At 44.3% G+C, this 24,706-nt stretch overlaps 1 protein-coding gene across 1 annotated transcript in view; it reads right to left on the minus strand.

Moving 5' to 3' along the window:
- The window catches only part of Bfsp1 (beaded filament structural protein 1), a 44,765-nt gene that overhangs the window by 18,159 nt on the left and 1,900 nt on the right, over positions 1 to 24,706 (minus strand). Inside the window, exon 2 of the mRNA XM_059259625.1 lies at positions 4,845 to 4,905. Coding sequence (XP_059115608.1) covers positions 4,845 to 4,865 — 21 coding nt within the window. The 5' untranslated portion in view covers positions 4,866 to 4,905. The remainder of the gene's footprint in view (positions 1 to 4,844; positions 4,906 to 24,706) is intronic.

Here is a 24,706-nt window from a genome sequence, read left to right on the forward strand (position 1 = left end):
AGAGCTAGCTAGAAATGCAAATACTCTCGAGAATTCCAACACCCCTGCCAGGTGCTGAGGACACATGGTGAAGTTCCAGAGCTACCCGTCCACGAGGTCTGCATGGTCCAGGATAATTACAGCCCCACCCCCCACCGTGCTGGGGATAGAAGCCAGGAGTTTGCACATGCTATGAAAGCCCTTTACTACTCAGATACATCCCAGCCCTCACAGCCATTTTTGAGAAAGGAACCAGAGAGATCATTAAAGTTCAAGGCACCCTTGACAATCATCCTTGACAACTTTTCCCCAGGAATTCTAGGCTTCTGTCAAAACCCAGCTGCTAAAGAATGGAGATCCAAGTTCATTAAAACCACTGGCAAGCTGGGATTTAATTTTAAAAACACTTTTCTTCCAACCCTGAATATCAAAACATCTTTCCAAAACTGTGCATCTGCCTGAAGGAAGCTCTGGATGAGCTGAGACTCTGCTCTCCCCTTGGCATATTTTCTAGACTCTGCTCTCCCCTTGGCATATTTTCTAGACTCTGCTCTCTCCCTCTGCTCTCCTTTCCTGCAAGCCTCTCCACACTCCACCCTCCTCCCTAATGCCTCCCTTCCCAGGCCCCTCCTCTCCTCTTCTCTGGAGTGAGGAATTCTTGGACACAGCAGCTAGTAAGCCTGAAGGTGGTCGGTTCATGTTCCATCTTTTCTGCCCCGGACCCCGGGATGTCCTGCTCTTTCCCACCGGGGACTTCAGAGGCACGTGAACTGCATGCACATGAGCCCCTTTGAATGTTTTTCATTGTTTTTAGGTAAACACATGTACCTAGAAGCTACATCAGTCTACATTGTTGTTAATTTTAAAGAAAGGGGAGCGTTACGCTTTACAGTTCACTCCTAAGAGCAGCCATCCAGCTGATAAGCCAACTCGGGAACTACTGGCAGCCAGGCATCTCCTAAGTACATACATGTGGCCGTGAGTTACAGAGGCTGTACAAGTCTGAATGTTTATTTAAGAGTCACCTGTGGTTCTTACTCCATCAAAAGGCTGAGCATGTGACTGACACTGGCCGTACTGTTTAGCTGTTATGTTGAGGGGTTTAGTTCCCTTCAAAGAAGGTAACAAAGAGTGGCTTGCTTTGGCATATGTGATTAAGAACCAAAAATGACCTGTTCTGGATGTCTACTGCATGAGCAACGTGACAATCTGGCAGGTGTGTGTCTTCCCACAGCCACACCCAAGGGTGAATCCCTCCTGCAAGTGACACTATCAGAACTGGCCCTGAGACTAAGTGGAGAGGCAAAAGTTGATTTGACTCAGCAAACGTCTCCAGGCTTGTTAAGCAAAATCTCTGATCCAAGGCTGGCAAGATAGCCGAGCAGGTCAGGATACTTGCTCCCAAGGCTGATGGCATGAGTTCAATCCCCAGGACCCACGTGGTAGAAGGAGAGAACCCACCCCTGCAAGCTATCCTCTGACCACATCCAGTGGTACATGTGAACACACACACACACACACACACACACACACACACACACACACACACTAAATAGTAAAAAAAATAAGTAAATGTAAAGAAAAAATTTAATCACTTTTCTGACCATCAACAGGATGAGAATTCCACTCTTCTAGCCTCCTCTTTCTCAGCTGATGATACACACTGGGATACAGAGTGGCAAAGCCCAGAAGGGTAGACAGGCAGATAGATCACCATTGTGAACAACAAGACTTGATCCTGCTGGGAACCCTGGAGACTTGTGGAACTCTCTATGCTGAGGGGGAACAACTCGGAAACTTATCCATACTCACTGCTGATCTTGGATGACTAAGATTCATTTCCTGGGGTGTGCATGCCTAGTACGCCTGAGATGAGTGAGTCACATTCCCACAGCAGGAGGTTCAGGAAGTCTTCTATGTGCCCTGCATGTCTGGTAACAGGTGGAGTGACACAGGAGAAGGATCCATTATCTAGACCACGAAGCATCTTTAACCTACAGCACTTGACTTTGTGTCTGGCTTCTGAGGGACGCGGTTTCTCTGATTGTCCTTGGGAAGCAGAGAATGAGCCAGGAATACAAACACTCCAGTCTATGCCTGCCATGCATGGGATGAAGAGTTCTGAAGCTACTTAAGCCCATGGGTAAGCCCTTTCACTGGAGAAAGAAGGCCCTGGGCTGATTTCTTTCTTGGAGTGAAATCAGCCCCTGCAGTAACCGCAGGCTGATCTGGGGCTCCCACAAGCTGATTCAAGGACCCTCTCAATCCAGTGTTTACACAACTTCACTAAACCCAAGAACTATTACCATTCACTCTGGGTTTTCTTTAGATTGATTCATTTTTTCCTTAGGTTTAGTTAAAATGAACTTTTTATGTAATATGCTATAAATAAAAAGCAATCATAAAAATTCATGATTTGGGGGGCTAGAGAGATGGCTAAGCAGTTGAGAGCACCTGCTATTCACTCTTCCAGAGGACGCAACTTCACTTCCAGCACCCATGTCTATCACTCCATCTCCAGGGGGATCTGATGCCCTCTTCTGACCTCCAAAGGTACCTGCACACACTCGGCATAGTCTCACAGAGTCGCATAAACACATAAATAAAACTTAAAAAAAATAGTAACTGGGGCTGGAAAGATAACTCAGCAGTTAAGAACACTTATTACTCTTACAGAGGACCTGGGTTCAATTCTCAGCACCCACAAGGCAACTCATAACCATCAATAACTCCAGTTCTAGGGGGTCCAACTTCCTCTTCTAACTTCTGCAAGCACCAGGCCACACCCATGGTGCATAGACACATGAGAGCAAAACACCCATACACATAAATAAAATAAATCTGAAAATATATATAATTCACAACTATGAAAAATTTACACCTCACGAACCAGCTAAAGTCACCTCCTGTTCCATCAGGTCATGCACTTCATTCACACTTGGGGAAAACTAAGCAGGTCTTCCACACCTAGGATGCTCACATGTCCTCTCTCTGGCCTGAGACAGTCCCAAATGCTAACTGCTGACCTGCCCACTAATTATCAACAGCACCCCACTCCCAGGGTCATCATTGAGAGAATGGGCACCAGATGCAGATAATGTTGATAAAATAAAATTAGACTTCCCAAATTTTTAGTTCCGGTTTTAATGCCGCTTTGACAACAAAGGTTAGACAAAACTAGGATGTGGCAGATACCATAAGTAATCCCTCCTGTCCGAAGGGGCTGCCAATTATATGGAGGAAACTGTAAGGGCAATCTGAGCTCAGAAAGGAAGAGCTTTGTCTAAATTAGGGTTTCTATTGCTGTGATAACACCATGACCAAAAACAACTTGGGGAGGAAAGGATTTATTTCAGCTTACAACTGTCAGGTCACTCTCTGTCATTGAATAAAGTCAAGGCAAGAACTCAAAGCAGAATTTGGAGGCCAGAACTAAAGCAGAGATCACGGAAGAGTGCTGCTTACTGGTTTGTTCCTCATGGCTTGCTCAGTCTGTCTTACACCATTCAGGACCACCAGCCCAGAAGTGCTCATACCAATCATTCATGAGGAAAATGCCCTACAGACTTGCCTATAGGCAATCTGGTGGGGGCAATTTCTCAACTGACGTTCCCTGTTCCCAGATGACTCTAACTTGTGTCAAGCTGACAAAATAAACAAGACAAGTTTAGTGTCTTATAAGAATGAGGCTATAAGCATGGAAGTATTGGGGTGAGGGTAGGGGTGGGGGCTAGCAGCCCGTGTGCCCTCAACAGCACCCTTCAACTAAGTCATCTCCATGACTCCTTCCAACCCAAGGGGTGAACTCTGGCATGATCAGAAAAGGTGGCTCTTGTAGCTATTATCCATGCCTGTGTCTGTCCAACCCTTTTGTCCACAATAGAATTTACTACTCAGAGCAGAATTGTCCCAGCTACAACAGAAAACCCAATCAGGCTGATGATGGACAATCGGAAGAAGGAAATTGTCCCAGCTAGGAACAGCTCCATATAACCATTACAGGAATGTCCCAGAATCCCTGGCACCTCCGCTGTGACTGTATCTCATGCTTCAGAGAGAGAGAGAGAGAGAGAGAGAGAGAGAGAGAGAGAGAGAGAGAGAGAGAGATTCAAGGGAAATAGGTGTTTCTTCCTCTCTTCCCTGAGTCTTTTGCTTCAAAACAGCAACCTCAAGGCTATTAGCCAACAGAATAGAGGTATCAGTCTACACAATAAACATTGTCATTTGTGATCGGTCTATCTAGATAAACATTGTGGGCATTGTAATGCTGGCATATTGTGTAGCCTAGAACTATAGTCCATGTGTTGGGAGCTTGGTCCCCAGTGCAGAGGAGTTGAGAAATAATAGGACCTTCAGGGGCTGGGGGGTGGGAGGGTGCATAGTGGGAAGGCGTTACATCCCCACCCCAAGGATGGCTTGCCATGCAAGCTCACCTCACATGCTGTGACAGTGATGCCTTTTACCATCAGAGAACTAAGTCATAGGCCCCTTCACCAGATTCAGTGGCATGTGTTTGTATTTGCAACTTCCAAAACTGTGAGACAAAAAACTCTTTTCTTTACAAATTGCCCATCCTCAGGTATCGTTATATTAATGGAAAACAGATTAACACACCAAGCATAACATATCAGCTTCGTGATCTATGTTTCTCTCATGAGACCACACATTTTGTGTCATAAGGTGTGTTTGTACCTCAGTTCACTCACAAAGACTCCGTTGAAATTAAGAAGTCAAGAAAGAAAATGGCAACAAAAAACAGACAAATCCTAAAATAATGGGAAGAAGGTTATGGGAAACAATTGCTCCTACCACCCAATTCAGTGCTGTAAGGGAGCTGTGTAAACCCAAGGCTGTGTTCCACTCACCTTGTTAAGGCGCTCCAGCATTTCTTTTAGCACTGATTGACATTCACATTCATTTTCGTATCTGCAAATCAGACACACAGGCAAGAAGAATTAGGCAGCTTCTAGGCTTTCACAGTTATAGATCACATTACCAGTGTAAAGTTCAACCTCAGATAATAATGCCCTTTTCTTTAAGAAGGTAATTTCAATTTTAAAGAATTAACTAATTCCATATTTCCTTGCCCACTGCTTCCCAATAATTTTCATACCATCAAGTACATAGAAAATGAGGATAACCAAAAAAGATAAATGAAACAGAAGTCCTCCACCCTGGATCCTCAAAGCATCTCAGCTGCCTCCCACCCAGCATCTGAGGATGAGGGAATTACATCTTCGCATAGCTATAACCCAAGCACAGCCTCCGAATAGAGACAGGAAGGCTGCCCCATTCATATAACAAAGACAGATCTCCCACACTGATGCACTCATTCACACGTGCAACATGTCAATGTTTCTGTATTATGTCATTTATCCTCACAACCAAAGAAAGTGCTGCTGCTACCTTTGGGGGAAAGATGAAGAACATGGTTGAGAACCTTGCTCCAGGCTAGGGATATGGTTCAGTAGTAAAGTAGTTACTACACAACCATGAGGACCCGAGTTCAGATCCCAGGACCAACATAACACCAGTCATAGTCGTGTGCATGCCTGAAAAACCAGCACTGTAGGAGGCATAGACAGGAGAATTGTCAATGTTGTCAGCCTAGGTGAAAATAATTCTAATTCCAGGTTCAGGGAGAGATCCCGCCTCAAAGGAATAAGTGGGAGGGTGATAAAGAAGGACACTTGCTACCATCCTCTGGCATTCTAGTACATGCACAGGGACACACTCTCACACAAACACATGCTTACACATAAGCCACCCACCAGCCTGCACACACATGAGCTAGAAAAGGAATAGAAGAGGATGAGAAGGAGGAAAAGGAGGAGAAAAAAGGGGAAGAGGAGAAGGGAAAAGAAGAAATAATTTGCCCCGTCCCTTCACCAGAAGCTGCCATCACCATGCCCCTACCCTTGCAGCATCACTCCTGCCTAGCAAATCCTATTTCAGGCTAGCAGATGAATGAAACTAATTCTAGTTAACACTGAGCCCAACCCAGAAAGCACAACTTTCCCTGGCCTGAACATCTTGGCCTGTGAGTCGAAGGCAAGTATTAACAGCCACGGAAGGTGTTATGTGTAAACCTCTGTGTTCTCAGAATTAAAAAGGCTAACCTTTTAATTAGGACAACCAAACCCAATCAAAATTGCATTCCAATTCCAAATGGGTTAGGCATCTCTGAACTAGTTTTACATTTCACACCAAGAGGTCACGGCAGTCATTTCTCTTTGTGTGACTCTAATGGGGCCAAAACTTGCTTTTTAAATGGGTTACTATCTTTGAGAATAACATTGTTAACAAAAATCTAATTTTCTCATGGCCTTTTCCTGCTAAAAAACATCTAAGACGCTCTGCAGCTTAACAACATGTTTGATAATAAGCACAGCAACACAGTCTCATGGGTAATTTTCATGCTATAAAGATCTGTCTAGATATATTAAAGATAAGTGCTTTCATTATACAAAATTAATGAGTTAGGAATTCCCGTATTCATATCAGTGAGTTCAAAAAGTAAAAACATACTTTGTTTTTCATTATATAGTTGTTTATGTAATATTGTTTTGTTTCCAGCAATTTGAATAATTGACTGTATTTATCATTGTATTCTGGTATTTTCCTTGTTTTTATGATTCTTGTTGTTTGCTGTTTTATGTAGTCTTGGGTGCACTGAAAATTTGACTGTAAAATTATCCATGGTTCAGGTGTAGAGTGTGTCTAACATGTTGTGGACCTTGAGGCTCCTGCTTTCCACTTCCTGCATGGCTCTCACCTGGCTTTGGCTACTCGCCAGTTCACCTTGAGAATGCAAAAGCATTATTTGGGGTGGAAGTGTGTGTGTGTGTGTGTGTATGTGTGTGTGTGTGTGTGTGTGCGTGTAGTTTTTTTATAATGACTTTCAAATCCCACTATCTAAGGCAAAAGATTAACACTTCTGGGCAACGGTAGTGAATAAGTCAGTGAGACATTTAAATCAACCTCAGCGTGTGCGGAACTGCTCCATGAACTAACTGCTCCATGGTGGCCATACAACTTGAAACCAGAAAGACTGATGTGAAATGAACCAATGACTATGCTTTCATAGACATGCTCACATGCAGGTTACAAAAGAATTCAAAGAACATGTTAGAGGAAAACCTTCTGCTACCCCACAGCAAAGGCTCCAGAACCCAGCTGTTGCTAGAGTGACCAGTGGAGCCCATGAAAAATGAAAGATCTTGCTGAGTGTCAGGGTAAACACTTGTAATTCCAGAACTCAGGAGGCAGAGGCAGGAAGAGTTCAAGAGTTCAAGGCCAGTTTGCTCTACATAGAGTTCCAGGCCAGCCAGACTATATAGTGAGACCCTGACTCAAAAAAGAAAATTCTTGGCCTCTCTGAAGTCTAGAGTAAAGCCTGGGTATATGCATTTTAAGTTGATTTATATAAATTTTGTTATTTATTTTTCAGGTTTAAAAAAAAAAAAAAAAAAAAAACAGGTCTTGGGGCTGGAGAGATGGCTCAGAGGTTAAGAGCACTGGTTGCTCTTCCAGAGGTCCTGAGTTCAATTCCCAGCAATCACATGGTGGCTCACAACCATCTATAATGAGATCTGGTGCCCTCTTCTGGCGTGCAGGCATACATGCAGGCAGAACATTGTATACATAGTAAATAAATAAATAATCTTTTAAAAAAGAATTTGATTAAAAAACAGGTCTTACTCTGTAAACCAAACTAGTCAAACCCAAGCTGGCCTTGAACTAATAGCACGCCTCCTGCCTCAGCTTCCCAAGTGCTGGGACTATAGATGTGAGCCACGATGCCCGAAAATTCATATACTTTTCCAATAGATAAATTTCTCACAGGCTTAAAATTTAAAATATATTTTAAAGTTATTTCAATAGAAGTCTCCCTCCTGAAAATCACTTTCCTCCATTAGAGTCTCACTGGGTATATACAAACCACACTTAAGGGAAAAATGGCCAACACAAAACCAACTCAATGGGGTTTTTTTTTTTGTTGTTTTTTTGTTTTGTTTTGGTTTTTTTTTTTTTTTTGAGGTTTTTAAACTCATAATGCTTTGTCTGGGTTTTTTTTTAACTTTACAGGTCTTTTGCTTATATGTTATGGTTTCCAAATTTTTGTCTTTATGGGTTTTCTGTGTATACAAATTATATGTCTCAGCATCCATACGTGTTTCTTGTGCTTCTTTGACATTTTTCCTATTTGTTTACTTGTTTTAATTGTTTTTTTAATCTCATTTTATTTTATCATTTTTAGATGCCTGCTTATTTTCTCATGAGAAAGAGGAAGAAAGGGTGTGGTTTGGGATGGGTGGGAAAGTGGAGAGGATCTGGGAGGAATTGAGGGAGGGAATATATAGTGTATAAAAAAAAATCTATTTTCAGTTTAAAAAAAAAGAAGTCTCCATTTGCCCTGTTCGTTCTTCCTCATCCCCCACAAGCAATCAGTATGAGTGGGGGCTTTTTTTACTTATGCATGGAAATTTTTTTTTAAACTAATGAAAATAACATGCTACTCTTTTTAGCACTGCATAATATTCCACTGAATAGATGAAGCTCAGCTTTACAGCCTGCCTCCGACCGGTGGTCATCCTGGTTGATTTCAGGCTTTCTCTAGTGATGATGGGCTGCAGCAGGTAGCTGTGTGGGCACGCCATTTCACACCAGCCAGAGCATATCCTGGAGAAGCTCCTTGGAGTGGCCTACTGACGCAAAAAGCCACCTCTTTCTCTAACTTAGAAAGGTGATAAATTGTTCTTTCTTAACAACTGCTAGGTGATGTTAATACACAATTCCATCTGTAGGGGAGGAGACACCATTCCCTAGATCAAGTCTTCTAAGACTTCTTAAACTATTGTCATAGACGATCTCTGCTAAAACACTGGTTCTGATTTAGGAGGTGTGAGGGCCCCAGGCCCAACAGGCTACACTCCAGCAACTCTCCCACTGATGCTGAGGTTGCTTCAGATGCTGCAGCGGGGCCAGGGACCACACCTTGTATATCTAGACCCTAGAGATCACACACTTAAACGTAACTCCCAGATGTCACCTACCATACTATGAAGACAACTAAACTTTGCACATGTAGGTTTGAATTCCATGTCCAGCACAGCCGTTCATGGATCTTGCCCCAGATCCCTTCACATTCTGAACCTCAGTCTCTCTATAAAACGATCCAGTATGGATCTGGCTTTGAGGGTTACATCACATGGGAACATATCAAAAACATAGTACTGCACCAATGATTACTGAATCTCTAGTTACAAAGGCTAAATTATGAAACCAATATAGGTATCCAACAACAGAGGAATAGATGAAGAAAATGTGATAAAGACGGACAGATGACAGGTGTGTGTGTGTGTGTGTGTGTGTGTGTGTGTGTGCGCGCGCGCGCGCGCGCGCGCGCGCATGTGGGAATTTTTCAGCCATAAAGAAGAAATAAAGAAGAAAGTTACGCTGTTCGCAGGAAAGTGGGTGCAACTCCGACTGGAGATGATCATATTAAGCCAATTAAGACAGTTTCAGAAGGCGAATATGTTTTCTCTCATTTGTGGTCCCTAGATTTTATATAGTCACATAAAATCATACACACATATATATGAAATGAAAGAAATGAAATTGTCAAAGGGAGATAAATGGGAAGAGGGAGAGATAAGAAAAGGGAAGGGAAGGTAGAAGGGTCCAGGGAGCAATATGGTTAATGTACAATATATACCTGTACGAAAATTCAATTGAAAAAAATTATGAAGTCAAAGAAATCGGTCATGTGAGAGTGCATATCCTGACATTCTAAAACCGATAGAAGCAATGTCTGCTGACATTAAATCAAGACAGGGCGCTCTGGGAACTCGGAGGGGCCACCTCTAGGGTAGTGCAAACCACCTTGCTTATTTGAGTGTTGGCTCAAAGTAAGCGCTAAAAACTCAAAACTACACAATTAAAATCAGTGTGTTTCGTTGCGTATTACACCTACATCCCAAAACACATTAAAAGTAAATGAAACTATACCCTGGGAACCGGAAAGTGCCATCGAATTGGAAGTTGGGTATCTTCAGGACCTGTGCATCCGCACGCCCCTCTCCGCAGGACAGTCTGCACCTGCCCCCCATCCCCCACTCCACGCCCTGCCTCGGTTTCCCCGACAGCGCCTCTTACTTGTTCCGGAACTCGTCGAGCGCTCGCTGCGCCTCGGCCTCCTGCCTCTCCAGCCGCGAGCGCTCGGCTGCCAGGTCCCGGGCACGCTGCAGATTGGCCTCGACGTGGCGGGCGAGGGCGTCCTCGGGCCCCGGCTGCTCGCCCAGGCGCTGGAAGGCGTCGAGCTGCCGCCGCAGGCCGGCGTGGCGCTGCTGGAGCGCACGGGCCCGCTGGACCTGGGCGGCCACGCGCTCGCCCAGAGCCTGCAGCGCCGCCAGACCGGGGGCCGTTCCCCCGGGCTGCGCGGCGGGACCCGCGGGCTGGGCGCGCTCGTAGCGCTCCTGGCGGGTCTGGAAAACGTAGCTGCGGCGGTACATGGCTCCCGGGAGGCCGCGGCCCTCTCGATGCCGGCTAAATAAGCATCGGGTCAGCCGCGCTGGGACCTTCCAGAGCCCGTCAGCAGTGTGCCCTCCGGGCGGGCGCCCAACAATGGCGAGCTGAGGCCGCTTTGTGCGCAGGATTAGCGGCCCATACAGCTCCCGAGTGGAAGGGGCATCCGGCGAGGACCGCTTTGTTCAGCCATTGTGGAGGGTTGCTGTTGTGACTGGATGGAGGGGTCAGGGGGACAAGAGATGCATGATGCTCTTTTGACTGGTTTCCCTGGACACTGTGTAGGCGACCCAAGGCCAGCTTGCTAAACGCTAATGAGTCCTGCAGCAGAGTGCTTGGCACTTTTGTGCCTTCCATCTTTCGTTGTTGAACTTAATTAATACTGGCTTTGTTTGTTGTTGTTTTCAGGTTATTTAAGCCATTGTAATTATAACATGTTGAGGCTGTCTCGGGTAAGGGTTCCTAACTGTGCAGGAAGATAAAATGGTTATCACGTAAGTGTTGAGATGTGTTTCCAGTAATTTCTTACTAACACTCTTGTGTGTATTTGTGGAACTTAGGAAACAAGACCGGTAATACTGAACCCTTGCTCTTTCTCCAAGGAGTTGATATAGGTGCTTTGAACTGAACAGAAGTCCTTACAGCCTGGGGATTTAATAAACTATCCAGCTCTCAAATAGTCTCCTTATGCTCCATTTAAACTTTTATTATATAAATAGCAGTTATACTTGATAACAAGCTTTAAAATATGTACAGTCACAATTTGATAGCTAGATTTTGAAAATTTCTGAAGTAAAATGTGATGTTGAAAATAATTAACTATGTGACAAGAATATCCCTGAATATAAATATTTGTCATATTGAAATATTTAAAAATCATTAAAAATCAGAGGCTAGGGAAATAACTCAGTGGGTAAGAGTGCCTGCTGTACAATCATGAAGACCTGAGTTCAAATCCTCAGCACCCATGAAAAGCTGGTCATGTCTGAGCATGCCTATAACTCCAGCATTAGAGAGGGAGACAGACTGATGGAGAAACAGCAAACATCCTGGGCTGTGAGAGACTCTGTCTCAAGATATAAGCAGAGGGCCGTAGAGAAAGACACCGAATGTCCTCTGGCCACAGCACATATGTGCACTCATGCTTACATTTGTATAACCACATACTTAACAGTGCATGTACATCACACACAATTTTTTTAAAAAATTATTATCAAAAGGACAGGTCTTTTCTAAAATAAGGATTAGTGATACCATGTATTACCAGCCATATGAATTGCACATAACTATGCTACAAATAAAGTCAGCTGTTAAAAATAGAGATCACTTAGATCTTTCCTGTGTTTATTATCACTTCAAGCCTGTATAATAAGGATTCAGTCTGGAACAAAGCAATGTAAGATCTGTATGTGTGGTGCTGTGGTTATTCATTCTCCATCTCTCCCTCTCTCCTTCCCTTCTTCCCTCCTCCCCTCCCTTCCTTCCTCCCTCCTAAGACATTTAAATTTTCATTATCAACTGGAGGAGGGTATATGAGTATTTTTGTAGGTGTCCCACACAGTGCTGGTAGCATGGTGAATTGATTTCCGGCTTCTCAGAGAGCAAAACCCACATGTAATGAGTACTGTAAATCATCCATGGCCTTTGACCTCATGTGAAAATCAGTCCTTGCTACAGAACAAACCACCCTAAACTAAGAGTCATGCAATGACACTACTCCCCAGCTCCCAGCTCAGCTAAAGGCTTCTTCTGGCTGCAAGTCTTTTGATCGGCTGAGACAGCACCATCTAGACCCCTCTTGCCCTTCTGAATTAGCACTGTCAGAAGCCCTGCCAAGCAGGCTCATCCAGGCTTCCTTTGCAGCAAGTCCACTCATATCCTGTTGTTCAAATGACAGAATCCCAGACAGCCAGAGTCAGGAGTTACGGGGGTTGGGGGGGGGGGGATGTCTGGAGAGATGGCTCAGTAGATAAAGTGTTCTCTGCTAGGAATGAGTGCCTGAGGTCTTTCCCCCAGTGGCCATGTAAAAGTAAAATGTGGTGTTAGAAGTCTATGAAACCCAATGCTGGGGATGGGGGACAAACAGGCAGATCTAGGGGCCTCTCCAGCCAGCCAGCTTACTGAACCAGCGAGCTGCAGGCTCAGGGAGAGACCCTGCCTCAAAAACTAAGGAGCAGAATGAGAGAGGAAGACACCTGGGGTCGAGCTCTGGCCTCCATACATGCACACACAGGAGGGCGTGCGTGTATACACACACACACACACACAGATGAACGAAGGAGGTGGCCCACTCGGACCATGACAAGGATTTGGGTGTAGTACCCCATCACACTAGAGAAAAGAATCAATACCAATTCTACCCCACAGAACAATCCCATTGAAGATAAACACATCCCAGAAATAGAACAAGAGAAAGCATTGTTTCCGTTAACTACAGTGCAACAAGTATTTTTTTAAACTATCTACTAATAAGCCAGACATGGTGGTGTGTACCTCTACTCGGTTAATAATTGAGCAAGGTAAGTCCCTCCTGTCAAGATATAAGACCTAGGATGGATTGCAATCTTCCTCCCAAGTTGCTTTTAGTCAGAATGTATCATCACAGCAACAGAAAGCAAACTAGAATAGTGAATCAACCCCTGTGGGCTGTTTTATGCTGTGACAATACCCCAGCGTTAGGGGCTTAGAAGACAAAGGTTTGTTTACTACTCGTGATACACGTCTATCTGAGCTTAGCTACAACCTTTGCTCTGTGTACTTATTCACTCGGACACCCAGGCTATTGAAGTAGCTACTGTTTTTGAGTCCTGCTGTTCACCTTAAAGAAAGAGTGATACATTTGAACATTTCCAGACAATATCATCGAACTGGCCAAAGCAAATTATATGGTCCCAATTAACTCCAAGTGCACTGCTAAGCTCACAGAAGGAACAAGAGCTGGTCCTACACATCAGCAACCCAAAGACTGAGTGCTGATGAGCAATTGGTCAGTAGGAACAGAGCCCCTAGATAGGAAGAAATCATGAATGAACTAGTTGGTTCTAGAGACATGGTAGGAGAGAATTTCCACAGACCATAGGACTCTATGTAGGTTTGCTAAAGAGATTTAAAAGTTAACACTAGTTTGTGGGTGAAGGTAGAAAATGAATGCTATTAGGATAGAAAAGACACAAGGTTAAATCCTGGACCCATCACTTTAGTAAGTGATTTAAGCAACCTGGTCACAGTATGAGCAGTGAAAAAATGAAAATAACCACTTACAGATGCTGGGTCACCACACTTCTCTTGTGCACTTTCACATTCCCTATCCCAGAATAATTACAGGAAGCACCCTCTTTCATGCTTGCATTCTGGCTAGTATAACTCAGGTATGCCCTGTGCGTAATCATGAGAAAGCAGGCAGGAAACCCTAGATAAGAAACGTCCTATTAACAAACAGAAAGGGGGGGGGGTGGTCTTTAAAATGTAAATTTGACTTCTTGATAATACCAATATGCCTGACATGGGGTGGCATCTCAAAGCAGGGGGTTTTTTTTAAGATTTATTTATTTATTATGTATACAGTGTTCTATCGGCATGCATGCCTGAACTCCAGAAGAAGGCATCAGATCTCATTATAGATGGTTGTAAACTGCTATGTGGTTACTGGGAATTGAACTCAGGACCTCTGGAAGAATGGCCAGTGCTCCTCTTAACCTCTGCCTGAGCCATCTCTCCAGCCCTCAAAGCAGTCTCAATTTGTTTTTCTCTGATGGCTAATGATGTTGAACTTTTTTTTTTTTTTTTGGTTTTATAAGACAGGGTTTCTCTGTGTAGCTTTGGAGCCTGTCCTGGAACTTGGTCAGTAGACCAGGCTGGCCTCGAACTCACAGAGATCCGCCTGCCTCTGCCTCCCGAGTGCTGGGATTAAAGGTGTGGGCCACCACCCCTCATCAGATGTTGAACACTTTTTAAATGTTTATTAGCCCTTTTTTGTTTTTTTTTAATGATTGATTTGATCTAAAGAATCCCTCATATTTCCTCCTTGCTTGCTATAGGCTAACTTGTGCTTCCCCCTGGCCCGCTCACACACCAACAAGCCTCACATGCTTAGCCCCTGACCCTCTAAGAACGTGATTTCACTTGGAAACAGGCCCTTTAAAAGGGCAGTTAAGAAGAACTGATGCCAGTGGGGTGTGCCTTTCCATGGCATCCAGAAGCCAGAGATGTCCTGTCATGTCTTGATCTCAGACCTCCAACCCCTAAACCAGGGAAAATAAACTGATGTTGAAACTCACTGGCCTGTGACACTTGCTCTCCTCCTTTCCCACCATGTAAAGATGTCTGCCACCAGAGGGCCACACTGTACTGAAGTTGAGCACCCTGCCGGAAAGTCTCGGGATCATTGCAGAGAACAGGGGCAGCAGGGATTTGCCCGGTTGCTGCTTGAAGTCTTCCTGGCTGACTGCCCCTGTCCAAAAGGCAAGACAGCCAGGGACAGCCTCCTTCTGAGTAAGGTATCCATTGACCCTGGAAAGATGGGGCAGACTCTTGGCTCCAGGATCCCTGCTGAATGTGGTCCAGCCAGGCCCCATCTCTAAAGACATACAGCAGTACGTGCTCAGCGTTGCCAGGAGTGGTAAGCTAATATGAAGGGTGACGACACACTCAGAAGCAGCTCCAAGTGCACACACAGTTAACTCTGAGAACCTTCTGGAAAGTGAAACTTGATAGTCAAGCACTACAGACTTAAGAGGGTGCTAAGCCTCCAGCCCTCTTACAAACCGAAGTGTCAGACGACCCAGATTTATGTCAGGACAGTTGACTTCTTGGTTCTTTGACACACACACACACCACCACGCACAAAAGCAGGAAATAGTAGCAATATATGATGCTCAAAACAAGAAATAGGCCGGGCGGCAGTAGCACATGCCTTTAATCCCAGTACTCGGGAGACAGAGCCAGGCAGATCTCTGTGAGTTCAAGGCCAGCCTGGTCTAACAGCGCAAGATCCAGAACAGGCACCAAAACTACATGCAGTTTCAAAAAACTTTAAAAAAGAAACAAGAAATGCTGGAGGGAGTGTTGGTACAATCATTGTTGGAACTTGAATATGAAATATGGATTAGCTAATATATCACAACAGATTTAAACTTCCTGATCTGAATAATTGCATTTAGGACACGTGAAAACTGTTCTTTAGGAACACACTGGATTAGGGATAAAGAGGCATGAATGTAGTTTATACACATGCAAATAAATTCATAGACTAATGAAGCAAGTAAACCAAAATGTGAAGAACTGATGGGTTTGGTCAGGAGTGCAGAGGACTTTCCTCAGCTCTTCCTTCATGTTTTCTGTAAATTTGACATTCTAAAAGAAAAAGAAAAAGTTACACCCCAAATCCCAAGCACTTTAGGAAAAGTATTATGTTAGATAACATATATATGTATACATATATATGCAGATATACTTTTTGAGAATTTCATACATGTATACAATGTATTTTGATTTTATATAACCCCCACACCTTCTCCAACTGCTCACAGGTCCCTCCCAAGTCACCCTCGCAATTTTATGTCTTCTTTTTACTTTTTAAAATATTTTTTAATTTTGTGTATGTGGGTGTTTTGCCTGCATGTATGTACGTGCACCATGTACATGTCTGGTGTGCATGAAAATCAGAAAAGGATGTCAGATCCCCTGGAATTGGAGTTATGGGGAGTTGTGAACCATGGTGTCGTGGCTGGGAACCAAACCCAGGTCCTCTGCAGGAACTACAAGTGCTCTTAACTGCTGAGCCATCTTTCCAGCTCCCTTTTTTTTTCCTTAAAAAATAATCCACTGAATCTCATTAGTTCTGCTCATACGAACGTGAGTGTGGAGCCATCCGCTGGAACAGGATAAGCTGACCAGGGGCCCCATCCTTAAATAAAGCTTGCTATCCCTCCCATGGCAGCCATCAGCTTAAAAGCAGATACCTTTTCATGACAAGAAGGAAATGCAAGAGATTATCCGCTGATGCACAAGATGGAGTGGTCTCGGCAACCATAATGGGGTTGACCGCTATGAGCAGAGTTTATATATATAGACTTCCTGCCGTATGACTTCAGCATGCTGGGGATTTTACAATATATCTAGACCTGACGTTCTTACACATAAGACAATGGGACACAATGTTGGGATGCTACTGATGTTCACACCAGCTCATCTTCACTCTGGCTGTGAATGAAAAGGAGCCATACTCAAGACCTTCTATTTCAAAATAGAAACATGTCATTGTCCCTGCAGGCACCATAATCCTGGCTGAGTGTAGAGAAGCCACTTTCACAACTAAAGCTTCTGTGGATAGCAACCTCACCCTAATAGCCATAGTTTTGCTCTGTGCATCTCTTTAAGGTGTAATATTGGGAGCTGGAAAGATGGCTCAGCAATTAAGAGCACTTGTTGCTCTTGCAGAAGACCCAGGTTCAGTTCCCAGCACCCCCTTGATAGCTTACAATTGTCTATAACTCCAGTTCTAGAGGATCTGATGCCCTCTTCTGACCTCTGCAGGCACCAGGAATATAACATGGTGCACATACATTCATGCAGGAAAAGGAAAACATATACATAAACTTTTTTTTAAGTTGTAACACCATTAAACAGATGTACTACTACCACTCTCTCAAGTGAGTCAGGCTACTTTGGGACCACAACCTCTTTGCTTCTGGAAATTAATTGGTTTGACGTATATCAAGTCACTGCTGGCCAACTGGCATGCCCATACTGCCTTAAGAAGAGGATACTCTGGGAGTTGGAGGGATGGCTCAGCAGTTAAGAGCACTGGCTATTCTTTCAGAGGTCCTAAGTTCAATTCCCAGCAACCACATGGTGGCTCACAACCATCTGTAGTGAGATCTGGCGCCCTCTTCTGGCATGCAGGCAGAACACCGTATACATAATAAATAAATAAATCTTAAAAAAAAAAAAAAAGAAGAGGAGGAGGAGGGGGAGGGGGAGGGGGAGGGGAGGGGGAGGGGGAGGATACTCTGAAGCTGGGGAGATAGCATAGTGCTTAAGATCACTAGCTGTTCTTCCAGAGGATTGGAATTCCGGCCTCCATGGGCACTGCATGCACATGGTACACAGATATACATGCAGGCAAAACACTCACACATATAAATTAAAAAGGGGAGGAAAATTTAAGTGGATACTCTAGGCTATGTGTGCATGTCTTAAATCACAGGACTTGGAAGGCGGAGGCAGGCAGGCAGAGCTCTGTGAGCTCAAAATCAGTCTGGTCTAGGTGGTGAGTTCCAAGCAAGCTATGGTCACACAATAAGATCCTGTCTCAAAAAAAAAAAAAAAAAAAAAAAATGAGGTTGTTGGCCGCTCCATAGGAATCAGGTAAAGGTGCTGCTTGCTATCAAGCCTGATGACCTGAGTTCTAGCACCAGAAACCAAATACATCCCACAAATACACACATACATGCACATAAGATAAGTAAATAAAAATACAATTTTAAAAAATTAAGGAGGATGCTTCAAGCCCTGCTTTGTATCAGTTAGGGGATGAATCCCACGGAACTGAGGATAGACACCTGGGAAGGTGTTTCTGATAGAAATTCACACTCACGTTTACGCACACAGCTCAAGACAGAGGCAGTGGGACTGGGAGTTCAAGACAGTGCTGGCTCTCCAGTGAGAGTGGGATCAAAACCAGCCAGACCTACATGACACCATGTCTCAGAAACAAAAGTAAACATACATTGGAGATAGCCATTGCTTTGGGGGACTGCGGTGGGAGGGGGGCAGGAAGTGTCTGATTTGTGCAGGACTACTTTCCCATGCTATCAGATGGGACTATCTGAAATATTTCACAAAGGAGCATCTCCAAGGCTGGCCATCTTCCCAGATTTGACTGAAATTGGGAGTAATGAGATCCTAAGGTGCCTCGTTCATCAGCTGTTTTCAAGACCTGCATACCAAGAGTACTAGAGGGATAGGTGGAAGCCATATCCTTTAAGCTCTAGTCTCCAAATGTCACACCAAACTCCATGAGAAAAGTTTTCTTTTTCTTTTTCTTTTTTTCTTTTTTTTTGACAGGGTTTCTCCGTGTAGCAGTCCTGGGCTGTCCTGGAACTCACTCTGTAGACCAGTCTGGCTTCAAACTCAGAGATTCATCTGCCTTTGCCTCCTGAGTGCTGGTGATTAAAGGCGTGTGCCACCACCAACCCGATTAAAAGTTTTCTTTCTAAAAATTACATTTATTTATTCAATCTTCTCCCTCTCCCTCCCGCTCTGTGTGTGTGATGTGTGTGTGTGGTGTGTGTGTGGTGTGTGTGTTTGTGTGTGGTGTGTGTGTTTGTGTGTGGTGTGTGTGGTGTGTGTGTATGTGTGGTGTGTGTGTTTGTGTATATAGTGTATGTGTTTATGTGTGTGTGGTGTGTGTGTGGTGTGTGTGTTTGTGTATATAGTGTATGTGTTTATGTGTGTATGGTGTATGTGTGGTGTGTGTGTGTGTGTGTATATAATGTATGTGTTTATGTGTGTATGGTATGTGTGTGTGTGTGTGTGTGTGGTGTGTGTGTGTGTGGTATGTGTGTGTGGTGTGTGCGTGGTGTGTGTGGTGTGTGGTGTGTGTGTTTGTGTATACAGTGTATGTGTTTATGTGTGTATGTGTGTGGTGTGTGTGTTTGTGTGTGTGGTGTGTGTGTTCGTGTATATAGTGTATGTGTTTATGTGTGTATGGTGTATTGTGTGGTGTGGTGTGTGTGTGTGTGTGTGTGGTGTGTGTGTCAGTAGACACATATTATAGCGCATGAGGAAAGGATCAGAAAACAGCTGTAGAAGCCAGTTCTCTCCCCCACCACGTGTGTCCAGGGACGGAACCCGAGTCGCCAGTCTTGGCAGCAAACATCTTTCCTTACCGAGCCATCTCACCAGCCCCTAGATTTTCTACCCAAATTTCCATTGGTTGGCAGGACTTAAAACAACACTCAGAGAACTACCTGTTCTAGCCATCTGACCTCCCACGCAACCACTTATACATATTAATGTTGCAAATAGACCTCAAGACGTCTTCTGTCCTATACACTCATGTCCTTAAGGGCTGAGTCACACTTTTGACTCGGGCTTCAGGTGTCCACCATCTGGTAGAACTGTCCATTGGGTTGTTCTTCCTAGACTATAGCTTCATGAAGATGGGACCAACATTAACCTGATCAGTTCCAATCAGCCATCTTCTACCTATGGATCCTCAGAGCTCTGCCCTCCATCCTTCTCCATGACAATGTAAACCCTAGATGTGGGGTTAGAGATGGCTCAGGGACTAAGATCGTGATTAAACGTGTGCACTGCTCTCTCAGAGGACCGGTATTAGTTCCTAGCATCCACATCGGGAAGCTCACAGCCACCTATAACTCCAGCTCCAGGAAATCTAAAGCCCTGTTCTGACTTTAGAGAGCATTTCATTCATGTACACACACACACACACACACACACACACACACACACACACACACTAAACTCTTTAAATCCTAAAGCTTGTCCCTCCCAGGCCACATCATCTGCCTCTCCCACCACCACCACCACCACACACACCAGTTTCCTGTACAGTTTGGCATGTGGGGGGTCACTAGCAGACCAAGAAGACTATCCTGACCCCTCTGCCACAAGCATACCCTCCAAATTTCTCTCTTGCATTATTAGGCTTAAAATTAATAATGGCTTCCCACTGTTACTCTTTCTTCCCTGGGCACCTGGCTGTATTTTATTGATTTCTTTGACATTGCCCACAACCTCAGACACTATCCTTGCCTTAAGCTTTCTTCCATTAAACCTTCTTTTTATCCCGTCTATTTCCCATTAACTACACAGGAACTCAGAGCAACCTGGTATCTCATTGATCAACTAGTAAAAACTTTATACACAAACTAGGAGCCTGGTTTAAAAAAAAAAAAGGTGGGGAAGTGGGGGTGAGTGAACCTTAGAAACTCAAAAGGAAAGATCAAACTGTTGGATGTTGGGAGGGTCATCTTGAAACTTTCACTGGAAAGCTAGATACCATGTAACCAAAGATAAAGCCTGGCACCGGCTCTTATCAGCAGCTCTGAGGAAGGCCTGGCCTTGCACTCCAGATTCGCTGACTGGACTATTTCAAAGGACAGAGTCAAATTTAGTAGCAGCCTCAAATTGAAATTTACTTTGCTCTCCACTTCTCTCCACGTTGATAGCTAGATTTATGTTATCTTTCATCATTAGAAGACATATACAGGGACAGAACACCCCTACATTCATTGAGAAAGAAAACAACACACCCATCAGCAGAATGACTGTAGTCCTAAGACATGGGAGAGGGACTGAGAGGGAGAGAGAAAGAGATCTGTAAGTGATGGATAATGAGGACACTTCCCAGGCGGTCTCAAAGGCTGTGGCTTCTCAAAGACGAGCCTAAAACAAAACCCATTGCAAAGTCGGCGTCCAGGCCGACTCCGCTGCTTATTTTGTTCTGTGGTGAGCCTTTGCTGAACACAGCGGTCTTCACCCCAGCCACAGAGTTGTAAGTGGCCCTTGTGTCTAAAATGCTCCTGGGCTGTCCTTAGTGACCCTGACTGCATGACTTGGAGATGATAATTAAAGAGTGTTTTCTCCCAGGGTAGAGTACAAAGGTACAATTGTGTCCTCCAAAGTCATATTGGAATATTTAGGGGCGTTGCTTTGTGTTTTGTTTTTTGTTTGTTTTATTTCTTTTTGAAATGCTGGGATGAAACCCAGGATCCTGTGCATGCTAAACAAATGCTCTGCCACAGAACTACTCCTTAGCCAGTAGTTGGCATAGCAATTTCTACATGTGGCAGTGTTTGGGAGTGGGGTTCATCAGCAGATGTTGTGTCCAAAGACAAGACCCTCATGAACAGAGTAATGCCCATTTCCCGGAATGGGCTAACAGTGCTGGAGCCTGGCACCACTCTCCTGTCTTCTCTGTGTGCCCACTTGTTCCCCGGCTCTCCTCTGCATGATGAAGCAGCAGGAGACCTTCACCAGAGGCTAAACTGTTGCCAGCACCATGACTCGGGACTTCCCAGCTTTAAGAACAAGCCAAGATGAAGAGTAGGCTGGAAGATTTCCAGCGAAGGTGGGATTATTCAAGGTGCGGCCTGAGACTGATGAACAAGAAGCCATGCAAGCTGCAGAAAGAGATGAGGGTGACCTAGGGGTTGCAGAGGTTGGTACTGCCAACCACAGTAGGTCATGTCTTGTTTCCTGGTGACCACAGTGACTCTGGTGACCCCATCGGCCCTGGCAATCCTAGAGCCCCAGCATCACAAAAAAAGCAATTGCTGTAATTTTCCCCTACACACCAGGGTCATGTAGATGTTAGGATCGGCTACTGCAGCTCCCAACCAGCTTCAAATTTCCATTTCTGCTGTCCTGACTGGCTTTTCCATGTGTCGCACCATGTCCCCCTAAGCCTTATGAGAGAAAAGTGGGTGGACTCTTCCCAACCTTGGGTCCTTTCTCAGGAAGCTTGGCCAGTAGCTCCTGCAACAAGTATTCCGCTGGCTGCTGTGAGGACCCAATCATTTTCCTATGTCAGCCTTTGCATTGCATGATCTACTTGTTTTGTTTGGTTATCAAATGTATGTTATTAAAGAAAATAAATCTGAGGTACCATGCAAAAACAGTAACAACAGATTTTTTTTTTTTTTTTTTTTTTTTTTTTTTTTTGCCCATAAGCTAGAAACCAGAGTAATAGTTCAGTTGGGTAAAGCATGTGCTTAACATGAGTAAAGCCCTGGTTCCAGTGCTTAAGTGTATTCTGTTCCAGCAACAGAGAAAATGAAGACGATAACGCATACTAGATCTGAACATGTCACTCCTACCAGGGTTGCTGTGTGCTGTCCTAGTAACCTCCGTGGTACATTCCAGGATATCACCAAGATGACAAACCAAGGAGCCCAAGTCTACTTAGGGGACATGATTTGACTGAGTCATCCCGCAGTATTGTCTAGAGCTGCTTCTGAGCATCTCATGAGAGCCTGCCCTTAAACTTTCAGGGGATCTGCCCTGTTGTTGGCCAGCTCGAAATCAGTCCTAGTGAGAGTATTTACACCATGGGAACTGACAAGCCTGCAGGTGAAGTTGTTTCCATCTTGGGGAGTGAATTGTTCAAATTAACCATCTACAGGTTTCACCTTACCTAAGAAATCCTGACAGCTGAGACATTGCTGGCATCCTCTGCCTCTGTGAGTTCTCAAGGAAAGAACTCCATTTTCCTGCACATATTGTCTTAACTGACGCTGGAAATGTAAAGTCCCAGTTTTAAAAATTAGATGTGGAAGTCATGAGATGTCTGGTGGGTAAGGGCTCTTGCCATGCAAGCCTTACTACCAGAGTTAGAGCACCAAAATCCATGTTAAGGGAAAAAAAAAAAAAAAAGCCAGGTACAGTGGTGCACAGCTGGAATCCCAGCCCTCCTACTGTGAGATGGGAGGTGGAGAGCAGAGAATCTCCTATAAGCTAACTAGCCAGCCAGTTTGGAATATGCAGAGCAACGGAAACAACACAAAAGGCCCTGCCTCAGCAGAGTAGGAGAGAACTGACTCATGAAAGCTGTCTTTTGACATCTGCATGTGCGCTGTGGCACTTCTAAACCCCAACTTCACACACACACACACACACACACACACACACGCACGCACGCACGCACGCACGCACGCACGCACGCACATCGCTAATAAGCAAAAATGTCTTTAAAAAATCTTAAACTAAAATTAGGGTCTCTGACTGTAGAGTTTGGTTTTTATTTTACATTGACTCAACAGTTTCTGAAAATTAATTTATGATAAATTGCCTTATAAAGTTAAAATGCCTTCCAAAATTTTATGGGGCAAATTCAAAACCTGGAGAAGCCAGCCAGTAAACTAAGCCTATCTCTACACAGAGAAAAAGAGATCGGTTTCAAAATAGTCTAGGCCCAGCTGGAAGAATTCTGCCTGTATTTTAGTGCAAAGGGAGACACAACCTCTGGCTAGCCTCAAGATTTTTTTCCCCTGAAATAATAACTGACCCTAGGCTCTGTTGTTTTTGGCCAAGTCTTCTCTCAGAACAAAAATTTTGCAGCTGCAATGACCTAACTTGGGAAACAACTTTATAACATTTTCTAGGAACCACAAAACATTTGTTGCACTGTTTTCAGACCAACAGAGGAGGTAAAAGGAGAGGATAATATTTTGCGCTGTAACAAAGAAAAAGAAGAAAGAAACTTGACAAGGTCAGCAGCCAGGAGAATATTCCAGTTCAAATAAGGGTCATCCATCCACGGTCCATGAAATGTTTTCTTTCAAATTAAAAATGAACATGCTATACCCAGCTAGAAACACACATCCGCCCAACTAGTTACTGCAGCAGAAATGGGGGGCTTTACTTGTCCTATAGCAAATTTTAAACTGAGCAACTAGTTTTGACAAAATCAGCAAGAGCGTAAGTCTGCAAAAATATCTCCACATGCTCTAACCAGCAGGGCTAAGGGACCACCCTCGCCTGCAAAGATAGCCTCCTATTGAAGAACAGCTCAGAGGCGACAAACAAACACAGCTGTTTGGAGTGGGGAGAAATAGGAAAGCTTCTTGTGAGTGACTCCAATTTCAGTGGGATGGTGGCAGGCCAGTCACGTTATGCAAAATCCATTAGCCAAATGCTCTCTGAAAGCCTGTTAAGTGTGGATCAGTGAAGATATTTGAAATAACTTGATGCATGTGCTGTATCAAAAGGCATATGTAATTAAAGCCACAAGCCCTTGGGCTAACTCATCAAGGTTTAAATCCTTCATGATTTGTTACTAACGCTTAAGCTCTCTAAGCCTTATGTACCGCTGCTGAAAACTGGAAATCACAGTAGTGTCCAAAGGCGTGGCTGTGAGGGCTAAATGGTGTACTTAGAATGGTGTCCGGCACATGGTGAGTGCTTAATAGACATCAGCCATTATGTTTATAAGGAGCCTGATTTATTTTAGCATCGATCTTAGTTTGGAGTTCCCCAGAAGCTGACCTGGAGGCAAGAATTCAAATACAGGTCGTGTATTTGGCACAAGGTCCAGGAGAGGAACGGAAAGTGAGGTCTAAAAGGGAAAGCAGACAGTAATGGACTGTAGCTACAGTGCTACTGTGGGCACCTGGAGCTCCACCAGGCTCTAGGAGACAGAAAAAAGGACACACAGCAGAGCTAGCCCAGGAAA

The sequence above is a fragment of the Peromyscus eremicus genome, chromosome 4 (assembly GCF_949786415.1).
Source record: "Peromyscus eremicus chromosome 4, PerEre_H2_v1, whole genome shotgun sequence".
In the NCBI taxonomy this organism is placed as follows: Eukaryota; Metazoa; Chordata; class Mammalia; order Rodentia; family Cricetidae; genus Peromyscus; species Peromyscus eremicus.